This window comes from Alligator mississippiensis, chromosome 3, assembly GCF_030867095.1.
Source record: "Alligator mississippiensis isolate rAllMis1 chromosome 3, rAllMis1, whole genome shotgun sequence".
Classification (NCBI taxonomy): Eukaryota; Metazoa; Chordata; order Crocodylia; family Alligatoridae; genus Alligator; species Alligator mississippiensis.
Window position 1 is genome coordinate 60,174,110 of NC_081826.1, and position 22,916 is coordinate 60,197,025.

A 22,916-nucleotide genomic window follows, 5' to 3' on the forward strand; every position below is an offset into this window, starting at 1 on the left:
GGTCACGGTCGGCAGGGCTAACTGGACCTTATCGTGCATCCACAGGTGCATCTCAAGTAGGGCCAAGGAGGTGATCCTCCCCCTCTACGCGACACTGGTCAGGCCACAGCTGGAGTACTGTGTCCAGTTCTGGGCACCCCACTTCAAGAGGGATGTGGACAACATTGAGAGGGTCCAGAGGAGGGCCACCCGCATGATCTGGGGACAGCAGGGCAGAGCCTACAATGAGAGGCTACGGGACCTGAACCTGTTCAGCCTCCACAAGAGAAGGCTGAGGGGGGACCTGGTGACCATCTATAAACTCACTAGGGGGGACCAGAAGGGTTTGGGGGAGACCTTGTTTCCCCTAGTGCCCCTCGGGATAACAAGGAATAATGGCCACAAGTTGTTGGAGAGTAGGTTTAGATTAGACATCCGTAAGATCTACACAATTTGGGCAGCTAGGATCTGGAACCAACTTCTAAGGGAAGTGGTGTTGGCTCCTACCCTGGGAGTCTTTAAGAAGCGGCTTGATGCCTACCTGGCTGGGGTCATTTGAGCCCAGTTTTCCTCCTGCCCAGGCAAGGGGTCGGACTTGAAGATCTACAAGGTCCCTTCCAACCCTACTTCTATGATTCTATGACTGTCCCTACAGAGCCACAAACCTTAGAATTTATGTGGTTCCAGCCCTGGGTCATTTATCTAGGGTCTAGAACCAAAGCTAGGTTCCCAGTACTTTCAGGGTCCCAGGTGATATAGACCAGTGGAAGTCAACCATTTTGGCTGGTACGCCACAAATTAGGTACACACCCTCCCTCAGTGCCATACCCTGCCCTATATAATCAACTGTTCTGCTTTCTGTTCCCTGCCCTGTGCTCCCTGCTTGCAGCTCTCCTTTCTTCTCCCTGCCCTGTCTGCCATTATACTGCCTGTCCCTGCTCCAGTCTGCTGCATGCCACAATCAGAGGTTCCAGTGAAACTCATGGTACCTATGCTGCAGGCTGACCACCCCTGATTTAGATTATCTGGAAATCAAACTACTGCACTGGGGGCCTGGATGTTTTCAGGGTTTGCCACAGTCCCATCAGGTAGATTGCCCTAGAGAAAGACTCCTCATACTTCTAAACTCCCAAGTCAAGGCCCTACCTGCCAAGGGATGACCCCACCATGGGGACTTGTCCCTAGGTTCTTCCCAGTTTTCTGGTCCTGGGATATTATGGTTACTGGATCTGCTCCAGGGCCATGGACCTCAGAAGTACTGGATCTCCAGAAAAACTGTGACCAAGTCTATAAAAGCTGTCATAATCAAATAATGCTAGTAGACTAAAATTGTGTATTTATGATGCTTTACATGACAGTTGTCGTAAGCACAGAATTCAACAGCCGTACAATGTCTGATACTGCCTCAACTTTTAGGTATTAGTTCTTGGATCTTGTAACTTGTTTTGAAGGGAAATTTTATGAAGCCAATAGCACCCCAGAAGAACACACTCATGTTTTTATGGGCCCCAGTTATATTTTGCACAATTAAACCCTTTCATTAAGTGTTGCGCTAGTAGAAGACAAATTAAAACAAAACAGAATATTGAAATCAATGGAGTAATAATACTGGATAAGCTAGTTCAAATGAAAGACTCATTTGGCCCATGAGGTCAAGGATGCAGTTAAATTACTATACATTTTACAATAGGTCATTCATATTCTTATTATAATTTTACACTTGCTGTTTCAAAAGTGATTATAAAGGCTGGACAGCCCTGCACCATGCTGCCTTTGGAGGATTCACACGCACAATGCAGATAATTTTAGATACTAATGCGAAATGTACAGACAAAGTGGATGAAGAAGGGGTATGTAGCAATACAACATTATTTGTTTCAGTGTGTTGTTTAAGAACATAAATGCCATACTGAGTCAGATCACAGGTCTATCTAGCCCAGTGTCCTGTATCTCACAGTGGCAGAGAGTAGATGCTAAGGGGAGGAGTATTTAGGGGTATTATGTCCTATCCAGATTTGATTTTTCTCCTGCCCTGTTTCCCATATGGCTTTCAGCAATAGGAAGTATTAATCTAGACTGCCACTAACATTTAATACCCACCGATAGACCTGCATGAATCTGTCTAAACCTCTTTTAAACTTGGTTCGTTTATCAGACTCCATAACTTCTTGTGGCAGAGTTTCACATGTTAGTAACATGCTGTATGAAAACACTTCTTTTTTTTGTTTCCTTTAAACCTACTTCCTAGTAATTTCATTGCATGTTCCCTATTGTGAGAGACAGGTAAATCCTTATTTACTTTGTCCATTCAGCGGATGAGTTGTACATCTCTATGTACATCCCCCCCTCCCCCCCTGGCATCTTTTATATAAACTGAAATATCCTACCTTGCTTAGGCTCTGCTTATATGGAAGCTTCTCCATGCCCATGGTTATCCTTGTGTTGTCCTGTGGGGCCAGGTCAACTCTCAGCATCTCAAAATTGCACTGTTAGATAGGAGGGTGTGACACAATCGCACATATACACACACAAAAATCAATTAGGTACATACACACACACTAGGCACATACACCCATGCCACGAACTCAGGCGTACGCATCCAAAATTACCAGCCTAGACACATGCACACCTATCATCAATTCAAGCACATACACACCCTAATGATAATTACATGAAATCATACACAATACACACATATGGACACATATACATACGGGTTGAACACTGACTCAGGTGACAGTGTGTGTGTGTGTGTGTTGGTGCCTGTGGTACCTATGTTTGGGGTGCTTGGTAAGCAAAGAGCAAGTGGGAGAGATCAGGGAAAAAGGCATTGGGGATGAGACAATTGCAGTGGCAGAGATCAAGAAAAAGGCAGTGGGGCTAAGGCAATAGGAAAGAAACAGAGGTTTGCAGGCAGAGAGGAGTTCAGGACGGCTGGAGCCACAGGAGCATGGGACAAGTGTTGGAGGTGACGCTGAGCCAGAAGCAGGAGAGGGAGAAATGAGAAGGAACTTAGAGGCGCGAGGAGCAGAGATTGGAGCAGGGCTGAAGCCGTGGTAAAGCAAAATCAACTCTGGGGTCCAAATAACAGTTTTATTAAATGAACACTGTACTCTACAGCTTGGTTCCCTCACACACTCCCACAATAGTATCAGGAGAAAGAGACTCAGTGGGAGGATTGGAACCCAGGTAGGGAAGAGAAACAGAGTCCAAGTCCTTGGTTGAAGAGAGGGTGGGGGTGATAGCTACCTATCCTGGGCTGTGAGTTGATCCTTGATGGCCAATCGGGGTCTTCTCCAGCAAGGTATTGTCCAGAGGGGGAGTTACCGGCAGGGCCTCTGGGTGGATAGGTGCTGTGGCATAGTGCTGGTCCAGATGGAGAGGGCGTCCCAAGGAGTCAGTCTTCACTGCCCCTTTTTATGGGGCAGACTACCTATGGTCGGTCAATTGACTGCATAGTTTTTGACCAGTCAAAGATTATAGTAATTTTACATAACCTACTTTTTGTAGTTTTCTTGACAGAAATATGGTTTTTTTTTTAAATGTTTTTTTTGGCACATTTCTTAATGGAAAATGTGTGCTTTTTCTGTGTATTCTTTGGGCCTATAAGCATTTTTTTTTTTACAATTTTTGACCAATATTTGACCAGTCAATTGACTGAACTTTATTTGACCATTCAAATACCCAAACCTACTTTGTACTTACCAGTCTTGGACTTTTTAATCCAAGTGAGTATGGTACCCTGTTAATAGACTGGTTTCACTGCTACAGATTATAATAGACAGAATTTAAGATAATATTTCATAGGAGTTAGTCTTAATATGTTCCTTATTGATAATACCTGTTGTTTAAATTTATTTATAATTAATGAAGTGAATATCCAACCTCTAGGAGCTTTAAAAAAAAGCCAAGCGTAAATGTATTAACTATATTGGATTTACTTTGTTTGGACTCTATCAACCACATTAGTGGCCCACATAACAATAAAACAGAATATAATAGCAGAAGAAACTCACAATATAGAGAGTTCACAGTGAGTAAAAGAAATCCCTAGGTAATAATGACTCATCAACAAGCCACTTCAGATCCCTGAATTTTTTCTTTTTACAAAGCCCAATAGATACAGCTTGCAGGTTGTTTTAAAGTTTGACAAAACCAGAATCTGTTGGATCAAGAAAGAATCCAGTTCCAAAGATCACTTTTGTAAAATTCTCTGTTAAAAAGCAGAAAACAGTCAGCTCAAACTACTGTACCGTTACCAACAAAATGTGTCTTATACAGTCAGTGTTTAAAGCATTTTGGATTAAATAAATTCTACTTGGAAATATTCAGAAGCTAGTGTGCAGTCCTTTATTTGCACATTCTTAATAGAATATTGGGTGAGTTGACACTTATAAGTAATTTGAATAATGACAAAAGGATTCGTGAGCATCAATCCCTCTGACTTTCAGTAGGACCTGTTTTTGTAACCCTCTTGGAATTCTAACCATATCCTTTAGTTTTATGCAAGGCACTGACAGTAAAATTGTCTTATTAGAAATCTTCCCATAAATAATTTTCTGAAGACAGACATAAATGAGCACACTTTCTGGATCTAATGTGGGATACTTAGCTTGTTGCCTTCAAATATGAGTTATATGGATCTTGAGATACAGGGCATTTATAACTTTTTGTAACATCTTGCTACTATTAACTATAAAAGTGTGAGATTTTTCTCCCTTATATATGCTTTATACTTTCAGATTTTAGTGGTATCTTGGTTGCAGGCATATGGAATTAAGGCCATGGAATGATATACTGTTTTTTTTATGCAACACCAGTGAATTTATTCAGGAGTCTCACACTCTTGCAACAGAGAGAAAATTCTGACCCTTTGGTAGGGGTAGAGAAAACTGTAACTTATACGCTTAACGCTTGTAACAAAGGGGGTTTCTAATAATGTTTAGATATGTTGTCTTTCTGAAAAGAACACAGCTCTGCACCTTGCTGCAAGAGAAGGACATCCAAAAGCAGTGAAACTACTTCTTGACCATGGTGCCAAGATACTTTTGAACAAAGCAGTAGCTTCTTTTTTTCATGAAGCAATACACAGTAGGCAAAAAGATGTTGTATCTGTGATCATTTTGAATAAAAGGTAAGTGCTTATTTTATATTGTTGTCTTTTTGTCCGCTTTTAGTTAAAATACATAGTATTTTAATAAGATTGACCTATTTTTCATATTCTAAAGATGTATGCTATTCTAATCAAATGCGAATCAAAAAGTAGTGGTAAAATCTTAATAATAAACTTCAGCCATAGGGAACAAATCCCTTCCATGTCAGGATGATTATTCAGGGCCTACAAGAAACCAAGATAAGTGAATTGGCCTCTCCTGGGGAAGCTAAGAGGAAAAGTATAAGAAAAAATATTTTACATATATAATAAGAGTCTTAACCAAAGTTAAAGCACAAATCACACAATTTAAGTTATTTAATTTTCTATTGCTATTTTAAACTGTTGCAAAAATTGCAGTACATGGGAGTTAGGTTGTAGTTTGGTTGGGATATATTCATATATGACATAATTGTGCCAAATGTGTTAGGTTAATTTTACAAATAGAGTAGGACCATTTCCTACTCATCACCTCTTATGCTAAAAAGGAAAGTAATGACCACAATTAATTTTACCTGTATAATCTTGTAGCCAAAGATACATGTTTCCACCATCAGTTCTGGGTTCATAATGAGTTCAGGGTTATATTGCTCTTAAGAAGGACTCACGTCTTGCAAAAATCTAATGAAAAAAATGCTAATGAAGATTTTTTTGCATGTGCCAAGAATAGACAACAGACCTAAATCATTCTTTCTTCTTAAAGCATAGGCATGTGCTTTAATAAACAAGAGGCTTACCTCATTCTTAGGAAAGCAACTGGGGATGATACTCAACTATTCTTATAGCACTTTTTAAATCCATTTTGTGACATGAATCTACTATGAATTGTAAATTGTAGAATAATTTCTGAAGCAACAGTTCCTACCATTTAAAAATAATCATTTTTTTTCTTCCATTGGCAAGTTGGCATCTGATTTGTTTATCCATTTCAGACGAGCATAGAATTCATTTTCCATTATTTCAAATTATTCTTGCAGATGGGAAGAAGCTGTGACAACATTTTCGCACTCTTGTAGTGCCAATAAGTGTCCTTTGTTGGAGATGGTTGAGTACCTTCCTGAATCATTTAAGGTAAGAGTTTTTACTCCATACATTAAGAATTTACCTCATTTCCTAAATTCAGTTATGTGGCAGCATCATTACAGTTTTTCCAGCACTGCCTTAAACAATGCAATTAATTACTGTTAAATAAAAATTACATCAGTGCACAAAATATTGTATGAAAAAGTATTATTATATTTCAGGTAGCTTAGCTCAATGTATGCAATATTAGCAACTTCTCTTTATTTCCTTTTACTTATGCAATTTGAAATCAATGGGGATAAGCAAGCAGAAAAGTTAAGTATGTAAGAGGAGACTTGGGTCTAAAATCTTTTATAGGGCTATTCACACACGGGTGAATTTTGACAAATCTACATAAATGTGCCTCTAAATCTTGTGAGTGAATATGTATGTGTTTTCGTATGCTTGCATATATTTATACAATATTTGCATTTGCACATGCAAATTGTCACATGACTATTGAAATCATATAAACCTCTTATTAATTAACTTGTATGTACAAATACAAGAGTTCTCTATGCATCACTGTATGCTGTAAAGGGTGATTAGAATAATTGTTTCCCATTGGATGGCTGCTATAGAGTATAAACAGATACAACATTTATATTAAATATTAAAGTATACGAGTATAAGCTGTTATGTAACTGATATATCTGCATGATTCTATAGCAATACAAGCACAGCAGATCACTCCAACTTTAACTCTGCTTCATTCAGAGTCAGAGTCGGAGTAATTTAGCTAACTTTTTTGCTACAGAATCATGGAAATATAACAGTTACAGTATGAAAGCTGATGTGTGTGTCTGAGCAGCAGCACTCCTCCTTTTTTAAAATGGCTAAAGTGTAGATGTATCTGTACCCAAAGAAATTCTTTTTTTTGTCTTTTGAGAGTTTATTCATTTTGCTTTTCTTAAATCGTATCCTAATTATCAATAGTTCATATTTTTTTACCTTTTGAAGTTGGTTTTGGACAATTGCATGTCTGAGTCTTCAGAAGAAAAGACAAACCGGGACTTCTACGTAAGTAGAGGAAATATACTATTTCATTAAAGCTATCACATTTTAGTTCCTGATGTTTTTCTTACTGTGAGATATTTTATAATGTATCTGGCAATATGTTAGTAGTAACAATTTAGTAATGGATTATGTAGTAAAAATCTGGATAGTACGAAAATGATTTAGCATCTACTTGAACTTGATTAATTTTTAGTTTTAATTCCATTTTTAAATGTTTTACATAATTGCTTAATGATTCTGGTAAAAAATGAAATTCACCAAAGGTTAAATTTTGGTCTCATTCTGTGATTGTCAAGAATCTTTCAGTATCAGAATAAATATTGCATATCACTCCATCAGTTGTTAGAATGAGTTTATCTTTTTATGAGGAATAATAGTACCAAAATCCTGTAATTATCAGTTCCTTCTTAAATGCATCCAGTAATGATGTTCTTTTTACTATCCTTCATCCTGTTTGGGGTACTGTACTTCAAGATAGACTTGGACAAACTAGAAAGTGTCTGGGTGAGAGCAACAAATGGTTAGAGGCCTAAGGAGCATTTACAAAAAAAAGGTTTGAAGAAATGGGATTATTTAGTCTTTAGAGGAGAAGCCCAAGGGGGATTTGGTAAGAGTCTTCAAATAGCTAAAGGGTGGTTATAAAGAAGATGGAAATAGACTACACTCTGGCTGCAGGTGATGGCAGAAGAAGTAATGGATTTAAATTACAGCAAGGGAAATTTAGATTGGGTATTTAAAATAACTTTCTAAGATGGTGGTTAAGCATTGGAAAAGTTTACCTAGAGCAGGGGTGGCCAACCTGTGCCATGGGTGCCACAAGTGGCACAGGCAGCTTCTGTTGTGTAGCATGTAGCAGATTGGGGAGGAGACACTGACAGAAGTGCAGCACCCTGATGTAACTCATGACACTTCACAGAAGTGCAACAAGTTAGACCAACCCTCCCAAACCAGCAGATGTTTGTTGTTGGATCAGGAGGGTGGGTGGTTGAGTTCCACTTTGGAGCTGATTTGGGAAGAGAGGCTGGGTGTCTGCAGCTTCTGTACTGTAGTCCCTCTCCTAGCTCCTGTGCTCTGTCAGGATGGCGAGGAGGGAGGGCAGTGGAGGGAGGTCTGTTCTAGGGTTTCTCCAGCCATGCTGGAGTGGGGAGTTGGATGGATTGGAGCCTCCCACCTCTATCTATCCCACTGTCCAGCATTGGCTGGGCAACCCCCAGAACAAACTCCCTCTGCTCCCTCCTCCCACACCCCATTCTGAAAACAGTGCCAGGAACAGTGCTAGGCTGTGTCAGCTGAGCCTTGCTCCTGGTAAGTGCAAACAGAACTTATTGAGGGCACTTCACTTTGGGGTGCCTTCATCTGAACCCTCATGTAATGCACTTTTGTTTGGTCATGGCTGCAGAGTGCAGTTAGGGGCCAGCTTGGGCAAAAATTGTCGCTTCTGTCTGTGCCTGTAGTCATAGGCGATGCGTGCCTCCTGAGGTTGGTAGAGCACAGTGACCACTCTCAGGCAGCAATGCAGGTGGCAATGCAGGTGTTAACAGGAAGGGCAGGCCGAGTGGGGACCGTCTGCAGGCAACGGCAGTATCGGCAGTGACGGGGGTCCTCCGCAGCCAGATGCCAGCAGCATTTCTCTGGGGGCGGGGGAAAGGAGGGAGCACCAGCGCTCCACCTGCCCCCGCTGCCGCCCCTGCCCATCACCAGAGCCGAGAGCTCTCGCTCTCAGGGAGGGCACCAGCACTCTCAGGGGGTGCATGTGCACCCCTGTGCACTCCCTATGCCTATAGAGGCAAATAGGTCAGGGAGCAGAAGCAGAGCATCAAAGCAGGCAGGGAGCTCAGGACAGGAAGCAGAAAGCGGAGTGGCAGCTTGGTCAGTGATCACAGGGGAGGGAGCACAAAGCTGAGTACTAGATTAGGTAATGGAAAGGAGTTGGAGTGGCACTCAGGGAGGGTGGGGGCTAATTTGTGGCACACCTGCTGGATAAGTTGGCCCCCACTGCCCCAGAGAGGTTGTAGAATCTCCACCTAAAGTTTTTTTTTTAAGAGCAGGTTAGACACACACTTACCTGGAATGGCTTTTAGACGTGGATGAACCTGCCTTGAGAAGAGGACTATGTGACTTGAGTTATCTTCCAGTCCTACTTTCCCCCCATTATTCTGTGAATGCATTTTCTTATATACCTGATGGAATAGGCTTAACAGAAACACTTCAATCCAAGATGGGATTCAAACTAATTGGTATTTCAACATACCTTTCCTATATAACTCAACTCAAATTTCATGTTAAGGCAGCAGTGTAAATGATCTATTGCAATATCATATTCTTTATATACTTTCAATGACTGCTTCAGAATTCTTGAGGATGTAGATCATTACAGTCTTCAGTGTCTTCCCTTGTACCAGAGTGCTCAAGGCACAGTCACCTGGCTGTTAAGCAGTCTGGTGGCTACCAGTTATTACTTCGCCTCCCTTCTGTCAGTCTGTGGTGCATATCATATAGTAAAAGCAGCTACTGGTACTTCCTATCAGAACTGTTCTGCCACATCTGAACTGAATAGCTAAGTTTTCACTGATGTCAGATGCTGTGGGATCAGGCCATAGCAGGTTTTGGGGGTAAAATGTTGTTGTTTTTTATTGTCCAAGTTTGTTAACACTCTTTGGAACTGTTGTCATAGACTATCATAATGTTCTTTAATGTAGTGTATCAGGAAGCCCCTGCCTGTTACACTACATTAAAGGGAGGGAGGCTTTGTTTAGGTAAAGAACCAGGGGTCAGGCAGCTAGTGAAGCAACTAAGTACACCTGACCTTAGGGGAAAGGGGCAGAAGGGCCAATTAGGTGACTGGAAGGAGGCTGGGCTGGGGAATATAAGATCAGTAGACAGAGGGTGGCCCCTGCTTACAGGAGGGAAAGGAGCCTGAGAGAAAGGAGCTGCTGGGGGCAGAAATAAGACCTCAAAAGCTGCCCTGGGGAGCTGTAGGTAAGAGGGCTCCTATGGAAGGTAGGGCCTGTGGGAAACACTTTATGCTGACTAAGAGAGATTGTTGTGAAGTAGTTGGCTTGTGTTTTTGTTTTTTCATTTTGGACTTGTAACCAGAGAACCAGATTGTGGATATAGGGGTGGAGGAGACCATGGACAGGGATGCCTGAGTGTGCTTCCCTGCAGTAGATACCAGAAGACAGCCCCAAGGCAGAGGGCAGAAACTACCGAGGTAAAAAAGGACCCCCAGGAACGGAGGAGCTGCCATTAGGACAAGATTAATTCCCAGAATCTGAGGTCTTGAACTGTGGGCCAAAGCAAAGGGTATGGTCAGAGAGAAAAAGGGGCCAGTGCTGTGACAACCAAAACCCCAACAAGTGCTCAGAATCCTATGTGAGCTCTGCCTTAAAGGGGAAGTACCAGAAAGAGAGCAAAGGCCCTGATGGGGTGCTAGCATGACCAGGCAGATCAGGACCCATGAGGTAAAGCCTAGCCCCCTGGGATTGCCGTCTCCAACAACCAATACAGCTACACCAAAGTCATGGCAGGTGAGAAGCTGGAGGTGAGTGTGGACTGGGTAAGGACTACTAGCAAGCAGCATGGACCTAAAGAGGATCAGGTGCCAGGGTGGCTACCCTTCTTGCCCCCCCAGATCCTATACATAGTCAACAATTTTGCCTGTAGGAGCTTTAATACAGTCACAGTCCTATAAATGTGCTGGTACATGTTAATGAAATACCGTGGCTCCAGTTTGGGGTAAGAAGAAAAAGAAAAGATTCAGGAAGTCAGAATTCTCAATTGAAAGAAGTATATGCTCAAAATCCATAGCCTGTCTGAGGAGAGAAACTTCTGTGCAACGCAGCCTTTTAGAGACAGGATTTTATAAAGCAGTTCTACATAATCAGGGGTACACTGAATTAGGTAACTTGTTGAGGTCCCTTTCAAATGCAATGGCACTGTCATCAATTCAGCATACAGACAACTGTTGAAAAGATTCAACCTTTCATACTTATAAAAGAAGAAACATCTGCAGCAGGGGATGCCACTGGTACTTGCCACACAAGTATATAAGAGGAAACATCCCTGACAGTTCAGTTTAATAGCTATTAAACATAATAGCTATTCATCTATACATTTGTCTGGTCCCTTTTGGAACCTGGCTTTTTGCCTCTATATCCTCCTGAGGCAATCAGTTCCACAAGTTAACTACATGTGGCATGAAAAGTCACTTTTTCTTGTTAATTTCAGACCTGTCTCCTGCTAAATTCAGCGGGTGCTTCTTGTATTTTGGGATGTGGTGAATAACAGTTCTCTATTTACTTTGTCCACACCCTTTATAACTTGATAGACCTTTCTTACATCCTATCCTTGGCCTTCTTTACGAGCTGAAGAGCCCTAGCCTTTTTAGTCTGACAGCCCATACCCGTGATTATTGTGTTTTTTTATAATAAAATTAGAAAAAATAATACATCTTTGTTGAGATGAAGACACCAGAATTGCACACAGTAGTCATGTTTTGAGGCCACCATGGATTTGTATAGTGGTGTGGTGATGTTTTCTATTTTTGTTTTCAGTTCCTTTCTTAATGTTGCCCAACATTTTATTGGTTTTTTTGGTTGCTGCTGTACATTGAGCTGGTGTTTTCAGAAAACTGTCTACAATGACTCTAAGGGCATTTTTACACACAAAAGCACCCGGCATTGTAATGCTTACAGTTGTATAAGTAGTTAAATGCATGTGAGTGCTGAGAAAGTGGCAGTGGCCCGCTTTTGAACTAAAACACAAAGAAGGTGCTACCATTTTCTGTGTACTGATGCACATTTTGCTGCTTATACAACTTCACGTGGCACAGCACAGTTTGTATCAGCTTGCATGTGGTGCAGACTTAATTAATAGGGTCAGCTCCGAAGCAGTGGATCCCCATGTGTGTTACTTAAAATTGCCAATAGCTCAAATTAAGAGCGAGAACTTAAAAGGAGGATAAGGCAAAATGCCGTGTTTATTGGTTACATGAAGCAGATACATAAGCTTGGACACGCCAGTCATACAGCGATATACACGAGCATAGATACAAACAGACATAGAGACAAAACCACTCCAGTAAGATGTTATAGTTACCAGCAGATGTTACAATATTAGCACTGGATGGCTGGGTCCAGGCTTATTGATGGTGACAGGAGCTGGGGAAGAACAGACATGCATGCCTGTACTCCATAAGGTTGCAGAGAGTAGACTCCCCATCTTGGCTTGTCTGCATCTCACTTTTATAGGGATTTCAAGTCTTTGTTCAGCATTGGGGGTTTTCCATGCTCAATCTTTAATTAGAGATTGTTTCTTCTTGTTATCTCAACTTGAGGTCGTTCCAATAAAGTTGGTATCTTCGTTGGTATCTTAATCTTGATCTTTGCCTTGAAGCATTATGTTCTTGAAGCATTGTGCAGTTCAAATGGCAGGATACGCAAAATTCCTTCTTTGCACCTGATCACAGATGAGTTGTTCAGCCATCCATTCATTAGCTTAATTAGTTTACTGTCTGGTAACTTATACATCAGTGCCTTGTTGCTTACACAGTCAGTGAAATCTTCTTCTGTTTTCATGCAAATAGTTACCATTCTTTCACCATTCACCCTCTCACACAGACACTCACGTACACAGGGCATAAGAAGTTCATCTACTTATGTCGAGCAAGCACAAAATGGAGTTTTAGTTGTTCATAAAATCACAGAGGTTTATCAATTCAATACTATTATCATTTAAGCATAATAACTAATATGCAAAAATTCATACTACATGTGTCGCGGGCAAAAAAGTAAGTGTATAAGTGCCCTGAAGTATCTTTCCTGTGTTTTAACAGCTAGTTCAGACCACAGCATTGCATATGTGTAGTTGGGGTTATTTTTCCTCTTGTGCATTACCTTGCACTTGTTGACATTGAACCTCATCTGTCTATCTTTTTTTTGCCTACTCACTTAGCTTTGTGAGATTTTTCTGCTGCTTTTCTCTATCTGCTTGGGATTCAACTACTTGGGATAGTTTAGTACCATTTGCAAACTCAGAAATTTCCCTGTGCACTCCCATTTCTAGGTAATTGAAGATGCTGAACACAATACAGGACAAATGGTCCCATGCTGGTGTAATTTACTAGAATCCAGTGTAGAATTATCCTAGAAAAATTAGTGGTAAAACTACACTAGTGTGAATTACAGCTTAATCCTGAGAAGCTGTTAGCTCAAGATAAGTGTTACTGTCATGCCAGGATGTGGTGGCCAGGCCTGGGGCTACCTGAGGATCAAGGGGATAGGGCTTGGATAGATAAGTGGAATGGGAAGTCAACCTGGGTTAGAAAGCCAGGCAGGCAGTCAATCCAGGAGCAAAACCCAGGGACAGACTGAATCAAGAACTCAAGAGATCAGAAACAAAGATAAGCTAAGGAACAAGCCAAAGGGAGGACTGAAGCGAACTTGGGTCAATTGGCCAGGCACTTATTGTTCCAAATCATAGATTTATATGTGGGAAGTGGAGAGTCAACTGACTCCTGCCAGCCACTCTGGGGACAGGAAGTGGGCAGAGGATTAGGTCCTACTAGAGACTTCACACTGGCTTTGAGCAGCCTGGCTGGATAGTCACAGGGTGCAGGCTGAAATTACTGCCTGTCTTGTAGGCCAAGACCCAAGGTTCAAGGCTGTGGCCTGACTCAGTTGCAAGGTATTGTAATAGGACAGTGATTTCCAGTTGGGACCTACAGCACCTTGGGGTGCCACCAGATCCCTTTATGGGTGCCATGCTGCTGAGCCTCTGGGTGAGGAGGCAAATGATCTCCCTTCATCTGGCACCTTGCACCACTCCAGAGGCACCTATAGGTATTCCTCTAAGAACTGCCACCACTAGTGCCATCCCTGCCCTCTTATGCTTTCTGGAAGTTGGTATAGGGCTGCCCCAGCATTCTCAGCAGCTCATTAGGCTGTGGATGAGCAGGTAGGTGGATGGACATGGGGCTAGAGCCACACTTTGCAGAGTGGCTCATTCCCTCTGCTCCTCCCACACTCCCAGGGCCTGTTGGAGGAGGGTAGTGTGGTAGCAATTACCTGCATGTGAGTGCTCACAGGAGCAGACTCCTTGGAGGGACCGCCTGTGACCACCCAAGTACACCTTGGGGGACAGGGAGGGGGTAGATTAATGAAAAGATCAGGGTTAGGTCCTGTTTATGCTACCCTTTCCTGCCGAAGGCAAGGGGTCAGACTTGGTGACCTACTGAGGTCCCTTCTGCCCCTAACATCTATGAACCTATGAATCTTGTCAGGCTAGAACAGTGATTCTCAACTTTTTTAGCCTCAGGAGCCCCTCCATATCTTGTCTGAATTTAGATTCTAGCTCAGTGATTCTCAACTGGGGTGTTGCAAAATTCAGAAAAGTTATAAAGGGGTGCCTTGAAGCTAAAAAGATTGAGAATCACTATACCAGCGCCTACTGAGATAGGCAGGTACCTGCCTGTCTGTTCTTGCTTCCACAGTAATTTACATCAATGTACAAAACCAATGTACATTGGTTAGGGAATCATAATATATTTCAGATCGTAATATATTCTTCCAATTGCACTAATTTTGAATTAAATTAAAATTATCATAAAGATTCACAATTGTGTCAAAAGCAGTAATGGATGATTTGGAAAACGACTGCTTTACTGTGGCTTTTTTTCTTACTATAGTGCCAAAAATATATAACTCCTTAACTTATAATCAGCGCTAAAATAAATTAAAAGCAATAACCATAGGTGGTCATGTCAAGTGCTTAATTTATTGGTGGATTGATTATCTGAGTATTACCACGTGTCCATTTGCATAAACACACAAGTTATTCTGCTACCGTAGTCATTTTTCTCTTGAGATATTTCTTTTTTTAATTGAAAGTAATAAATCAATATTAGTATATCAGTATAGTCATAAACAAACACTCTTGCATGTGTTTCCTATACAGATTGAATATAACTTCAGGTATCTTCAGTGTCCTCTAACTCTTAGGAAACCAAAGGGAGATGAAGAAATTGAATATGAACCACTTACCATTCTAAACGTAGGTTCTTCTGTTTAATAATTAAAGTATTGTATATTGATACTGTTGGAAGTTGCTTGTTTCATAGTAAATACTTTATTTCCAATTCAACAAGTTTGAAGCATGTTGGGTTGAAACTTGGTCATTAATGTATTAGCCAAAGTTCATGGTACGCCATAACTGTATGGAGCTTCTCAGTCATCCTGTATGTAAAGAATATTTTCTCATGAAGTGGTATGTATTATTGACAATAATTTACATAAACAATATAGACTTGGCTGTTTGGATAGAAATGTTGAGCTTATTTATACAGCTCAGTTGTTTATATAGCTTAGTATGAGTTATGGAAAATTCAAGAGGGAGAAACAAATTAAATGTATGGATAGCACATCTAAGCAAACCAGTCCTTTATCATTTGTGAACACATCCTGGATTGCAAAGAGCATTTCTAAATATTTTCAGAGATGATATAGCAAGGACACAAGTTATTATTATGAATAAAAGAAGGTATGAGCACATATGTAATAATAAAAGCATTTAACACAAATTTCAGCATTCTCATACAACATTAGCCTTAAACAATATTCTGTTCTTCTCAGTTTAGTAATGATAAAATTAGGTTATTAAACTTATTACCTACTTATGACCTGGCTTTTTTAAATAAAGTAAGCTAATAATTGGTAATTGGACAGATCATACAGTTGAATAATTAAATAGCACCTGGAATTAACTGGAATAAATGAATCCTCATCTGTTCTCCATGCAATGTATTACATTCATCAGTGTTTGCTCTTGCAACATAATATAATTACTGCTTATTTTATGCTAATATATGCTGTCTTTTGAGTAAGTTTAAGTTTTTTACATTTATATTTGATAGAGACAAAAGAAGGTGAAATGTCTAATGACAACATTTATACAGAGTAATAAGTTTGATTTTTCCAGAATGAATAAAACAAACCAACCAAACAAACAAACAAAACCCATAAGAGTTTTGAGATTTCTCCAGTGTATTTCATTTTGTAATAGGCTAGAATTTTTATCAAGTACTGAAGTAAATAGTCTAAGCCAGGGCTGTCATCCTGTGAGGGGTTAGCCTATGGGCTCTTGCGTACCCACCACTCCTCTCAGTGCTCCTACTGCTATGGTGGCTGGGGCTCTGGGCTCCCCCTCTCTCTTCCAGCTTCTGCTTCCTGATATGCTCCTGGAGGTTGGATAGTGCAGTGGGAGGCGGGGCAGAGAGGAGTATATGCTGCCTGCACTATGCACACACAGTTGCGGAGGGACGTGCTACCCAGAAGTTTGACAGCCCTGGTTTATCCTATTGCTTTGTAAGTGGCTCACTCAGCTGAAGGAGATGTACTATACATTTGACACACTTGTTTGCATATGTTATAGGCCATGGTACGCCATAACTGTATGGAGCTTCTCAGTCATCCTGTATGTAAAGAATATTTGCTCATGAAGTGGTATGTATTGTTAATTAGACTTTAGTGTTTGCTTGTATAATTTAGGTGGAGTTAATTGTTATTTTGAAGTTCTTATAGAATCAGGTTTTCAATAAAATAGAATACAGAAAGAAAGGCAATACTAAAAAGAAACATTTTGTATACAATTTACGGATAAGATTTGTGGCAGAGAAAGGGCTCTTTAAATTTAGAATTTTAGTCAATGCCACTTGCATCCAGTCACACTGATAAGAGGATTTAAAAAATATCAAGCATCAGGATATAAAGAGTTGTTTTAATGTTAACACTTGCAAAATGAAACCTACCACAATCTTCATTAGCACTTAAAAAACTAAAACCTATTATAAAAAATGTAGGTTAACATCAGAAACTTCAAAGGAAATGAAAACTAGTTAATTAAAGAGGGCTATTAAGCCTTTGTGCACTGTGAACTCCATGGCCTTGTCTGTAAGGCTAGGGAGAGAAGTTATACATCGGAAACTAGTTTAAACCTGTAACAGAATAGAAGTTCAGTGCACATAAACCAGTTTGAAAATGGCTGAAACTGTTTTAAGACAAACCTAGTTCAATGTAGTATCAGATCTAACTGATTTAGGTCAAACCGGTTTATGAAACTTCTATCCCAGACCCCTTCCTGGTTCAAGTTAAATCAATGTCTCCTAGCATCCCAGAATTTTGCAGCCCTGGGCTGAGCTGTGCTGTCTGCTCCGGAGAGCAGGGCTGGCCCCGCCTCTCTGCTCCTTACCTGGAGCTGAGAGGACTGGCTCACTGGCCTCACTAGCTGGCTCACTGCCCCCTAACCCAGGCAATCCCTACTCTCCTACTAAAATTATATTTCCATGTTTTATAACATTTTTTTCATTTTCCAGGATGGCATATGGGTTTCGTGCACATCTTATGAACTTGGGCGTATATTCTCTTGGTCTCATTCCACTCACTCTTCTGGTCACCAACATAAAGCCAAGAAAGACTTTAAATGGAAGTGAGACCTATAATTCAGGACCATTAGTATCTGAGGTACTGTTTTTAATTGGTTTCAACATGTCTATTTTTTAAAAAGTGGGTTGTCATGGTTGAAATGTAATTTGTAGAATTATTGATCATTTTGCAATTTTAATTCATTGAATATAAAACTTATTACACCCAGTAATATTACTTCCTAGTCATATGTTTCTGCAACTGAAGTATTTATGGGACTACTATATTTTTTTTATGGAACTACTATATTTATCAGTCGCTTGGTTTCTGAAAGATTCTTTTTTGGGACAAAAAATGTTAATTTCAGTCTGTGGCTTAGGGTAAATTTTTCATTAGTTTGAACAAAAAATATTTAGCTCTACTTAACAATAAAGAGACAGAAAGCAATATGCTTTTGCCATAATAAGAAAAAACATTGTAAACCTTTAATATATATATTTAATTGGTAGCCCAAATAGCTAGATGTTGGAGTTTTGAAATTTGACATGGAAATACTCATCACTAAGAAGTGCTTTTGTTGATTTAGGCTAAGTATGGACGGTCAAAAAGCCTGAGGCTGAATTAATTCAGTCTTCATAGGTTTCTCTAAGCTGCGTAGATAGAACTGACAAGCAAGTGAACAGGCATTCATTTTGATTCTAGAAACACAGCCACATGCCTGCAGTGGCTCAGACCAGAAGCTGGAGGGCACTTGATCAGCGTTTCTCAACCTGTGGGTTATGACCCAAAAGTGGGTGACAAGAATATATGAAAGGGTTATGAACAAACTTTTTAAATGATTCTCCTTTAAAGGAGAAAAATGTAGGGAAATGTGGGAAACATTTCAGCCTGCAAGGGACTTCTTGCACCCCTCCCCCCCACTGCCCCACACCCTGGGGGGTTGAGGCCTGGGTTTAGCAGGTTGGGAGTGAGGGGAACTGGGTTGGGACTGGCCATTGATGTTTACAAATGCATCCGAATACAAAAAAGGTTGAGAACCACTGCCCTAGAGCACACCTCCTTGCTCAGCTGGAGCACACAGCTTGGGCCAGCACTAGCCTACCTACCCTGTGAAGCGGGGTTTGTGGGGGAGGTGCAAAGCATCCTGGGATGCTGAGAGACTGTGAGTTAATTTGAATCTGGAGGGGATCTGGGACAGAAGTTTGATAAACCAATTTTAGATTAAAGTCTGATACTGTGTCCATCCAGGTTTATCTTAAACCAGTTTTGGCCATTTTGGGTGCATACAGAAGTGCAGCTCCTGGGTCTAGCTCACGGTAATTCATAGACTAATCCTCCTGACCCAACAGACATTAGTTGTTGGATTGGGAAGGTGGAAGATCGGCTCCAATTTGCATCTTCCCCTGGCTCTTCCCTGCGCCTCTTCTTCCCCTGTCTCTTTCCCAGGCTCCACCCATGCTCTTGGAGCACCATTGCTATCTGTGGATGGAAGGGGGGAGAAGGCAGAGGCTGGAAGTCCCTTCTGGGGTTTTTTCCGTCCTGTTGGAGTGCAGGGCTGGGTAGATTGGAGTCCCCCAAGGTGAAGGGCTCCAATCCACCTGCCCCCCACCCTACTCCAGTGGGACTGAGAAAACCCCAGAAGGGACCTCCCTCCCCTGTACTTTCCCTCTCCCATCCAGAAACAGCAGCTTGGCTGGGCTGCTCTTGCAGCTGGAGCAATCAGAGGATTCTGCTGTTTAGGCACAGCTTTAGAGCACTTTCAAGGGGCTGATTACATGACAAATGTCATTTCTGTCTGCACCCTTTGAAAGCGATTTACATGTACTGAACTTCTTTTGTGTTACAGATTTAAGTCGCTTTCCAGTAACTTGTACCAATTTATGTGTAATTTCTCTCCCTTTCCCTAGAGGAACATGCTTTCATGATTCAGTTGTTGGAGAACCTGCCGTTTGCATTTTTTCTCACTGAAATCTTCAGAGTTGTTTGCAAGGTGATACAGGACTTGGAACCCATAATACATATGAACCAAGTCAGGGAAAATGTTCTGTGTTTCATTAGCAAGCAAGCACATCTTATCTATGTAATGCGACTATGCTAAGTAGAACTTAAATCAAGAGTCTCTTACATTTATTGTTTTCAAATTATTTGTTTTCCTTTGTGTTTTTCTATTGCAGGAATCATACTTTATAAGAGTATGTATGTGCTTAGTATTAATCATGAGTTTATTGGGAATATGCAAAGAAATATTTCAGCTCATTCAACAAGTAAGTGTGTTGAAGTGTGTGCGTACTTTGTTTGTCAATTATTAATCATAATAAATTATTTGATATTAAAATATGTCTTCATTATTCTCTTATTAAAAGATAATCCTAACTCTTTTATATCCAAGAGATTTAAACTTGAAGCAATGAGAAAAACATTACCTAATTTACTATTATAATGATTTAATACTGGTCAGTATGTTAATTTGCTGTCTCTCATATCCCAGAAATTGAAGTATTTATTGGACTACTCCAACCTGCTGGACTGGACAATTTATACTACAAGCATTATTTTTGTGTCGTCACTATTTGCTACCATCCCTGGTCACTTGCAGTGGGAATGTGGAGCAATTGCTGTATACTTATCTTGGATGAACTTCTTGCTTTATCTTCAAAGGTAACATTTAATTTCTGATCCTAGACACACTACAAATGGAGCCATTTAATTCAATAGTTTTCATGGATAGAGTTAAACACACGTATGTTAAGTTCTTTGTTGCTATTTCAGAAACTTTAAAGTAAGGTTCAGTGTTTTTCATAACCAAAATTTCATAGTATATTATACCAAGTAAAAAATCAATAGGTATATTAAATACCACTCTCCAAATGATATTTCTTAAGTTTTTCAGTGGCTAGCAAATAATATTTTTTAAAGTGTTGTTATTGTCTAGCCTCTCACTGTAAAAAAAAATAAATAAATAAATAAAAAAAAATAAAAAAAATACTTTTTGCATATGAGAACTTTAAAAAGACCTGCTGAAGTAAAGTTATATCTAACAAAAGGAAAGCTTTGTAGTTATAGGGAGGAGAAAGCAGCCTTATCTACCATTTTTTGATTAAATGCAGTACTGTAACTAGACTCCTGGCAGCCCCAGGTGAACTTTTAGTATTGGGCTGCCCTTCACCAAAGATAATGATGATGATAATAATAATCAGACAATAGAAAAAAAATTACCATTCTCAGGCCCCCTTTCTGGCTGGGCCCTGTGTGGCCACCCAGTTCACCCAGGCCTGTGTCTGACCCTGATTAAATGGCAAACTAAAATTGTCTCTGCCCTGTTTTCCTAACAAGGAGTTATGGAAGGGAAGGTTTTTTCTTGGCTGATTATCTAGCTGTCACTATTCCTTTCACATTACAGACACAAAGCACTCTATGAAAAATGTTATGAGGCAGGAATTGGAATGGACCAATGGCAGGAAATTCATTAAATTCCTCAAATTTGGTCAGAAAATTGCAGGAAGGAGACTGTACCCCACTCTGTGGAGACAGGGAAAAAAGTCCTTGTCAATATGACCTTGTGATGTCAAAAAGTGATCAGTTTGATGCTGAGCAGTCCTTACCAGCCAGCTACCTGTGATGTTTAAGTGTCATTAGAAGCACGTGTGTATTCCAGTCCAACTCCCACCACTAACTGTGGTCAGTGGCCACTGCTTCAAAGAAAAGTGTGAAAAAACAAACCAACCAAACAAAAAAAACCCTGGAAGCCAAATAATAAATTCAGTTGCAGGAGGGGTAGAGGGATGGAGGGGTAGAGGGAGGAATTTTCTTTTGGCAGCAGCATGCAACCAGCAATAGCTCTGAAGCATAGAATTACCAGGCATCTGCTTCAGTGTGGAAGATTGTGATTTTTGTGATTGTGGGTGGGAAAGAAGTGTCTATTAAACCTTCAATTAAAGTATGGTACATCATGTTCTAAACTGATAAACTAGACTTTTTCCATTTTCATGCACCTGAATTAGGTACTGTTCTGACCATTTAAGAAGCTGTCATAGAAGCAAAGTGTCTGCTACAGTGTACAAAATTTAATATTTCATGCTGTTTTACATACAGGGAAAGTAGCCTGTAGTTTTACATATAGGGAAAGTGTTTGATAATAGTTATCTTTTTCTTTCAAATGCTTACTTAGATTTGAAAACTATGGAATCTATGTGGTGATGTTCTGGGAGATACTGAGGACTTTGATTCGGATTGTTGTTGTATTCTTTTTCCTGATATTGGCCTTTGGACTCAGCTTTTTTGTTCTTTTGGGTTCACAGGTAAAATTAATGTCTATGTTATTTTTTGTGACTGGAATTATAAAGCCTTGTACATTTTCTGTATTACACTATTTGGTAGATAGAACTGATGAAGCAATTTCATTGAGTAAAATTAGGACATTTTATACTGTAAGTAGGGAAAAAATTATCCTTGAAAATATAATGCCTTATAATTATTCAGTAACCATATTAAAACCTGATGTTCATTTTTCAAATGAAAGAATCTGGCGTTTCCCATCTACAGAAGCATAATTGCCGCAAAGTATCCCCACATAGTGGGGAACCCTTCTTGCACAAATCTTCCTCAAGAGTTTTAAAGGAATTTAGATTCAGAGGGGTTCACCTGGGTCTGTTCTGGGTCTGGTATTGTTTAACATCATTATCTATTTGGATCAAGTGTATGCTTAGCAAGTTTGCAGATGACACTGAGTGGAGTGGAGTTGCAGACTATGGAGTGCAGGGCTAGGATTCAGAATGACCTGAATAGCCTGGGAAAAATAGTCCACAGTCAGTCAGATGAGATTCAACAAGGATAAACGAAGTCCTGCCCATTGAATGGAATCTGGAATGGAATAATTGTATCCACAAATACAAACTAGGGAATGACTGGCTAGGATGCAGTACTGCAGAGAATGATCTGGAGGTTACAGTAGACCTTAAGCTGAATATGAGCCAACTGTGTGCTCTTGTTGCAAAAAAGAGCAACGGCATACTTTTCTTTCCATCTCCGTTCTCTCTGTCTCCCAGCTATGCTATAGGCACATCTACACATGCACATTTACTGTGCAGTAACCAAAATTACTGTGTCGTACAGGCACATGTCTACATGTGCATGCCTGTATTGCACAGTAAATATGGCAAGTTATGCCAACTTGAATGTAAATTTGATACTTGTATCATGCAGGTATCAAATTTACGCCAGATTAGTTACTGCACAGTAACGCATATGTAGATGCCTTACTGTGTGGTAACACTGGTGGATTGACTTGGGAC

The 22,916-nt window shown here is 40.3% G+C and overlaps 1 protein-coding gene across 1 annotated transcript in view; it reads left to right on the forward strand.

The window, feature by feature from the left end:
* The window catches only part of TRPA1 (transient receptor potential cation channel subfamily A member 1), a 74,799-nt gene that overhangs the window by 39,396 nt on the left and 12,487 nt on the right, over positions 1-22,916 (forward strand). Inside the window, exons 13-22 of the mRNA XM_006277018.3 lie at positions 1,715-1,829; positions 4,947-5,113; positions 6,109-6,202; positions 7,154-7,213; positions 15,164-15,259; positions 16,637-16,707; positions 17,577-17,724; positions 19,800-19,889; positions 20,114-20,283; positions 21,794-21,923. Coding sequence (XP_006277080.1) covers positions 1,715-1,829; positions 4,947-5,113; positions 6,109-6,202; positions 7,154-7,213; positions 15,164-15,259; positions 16,637-16,707; positions 17,577-17,724; positions 19,800-19,889; positions 20,114-20,283; positions 21,794-21,923 — 1,141 coding nt within the window. The remainder of the gene's footprint in view (positions 1-1,714; positions 1,830-4,946; positions 5,114-6,108; positions 6,203-7,153; positions 7,214-15,163; positions 15,260-16,636; positions 16,708-17,576; positions 17,725-19,799; positions 19,890-20,113; positions 20,284-21,793; positions 21,924-22,916) is intronic.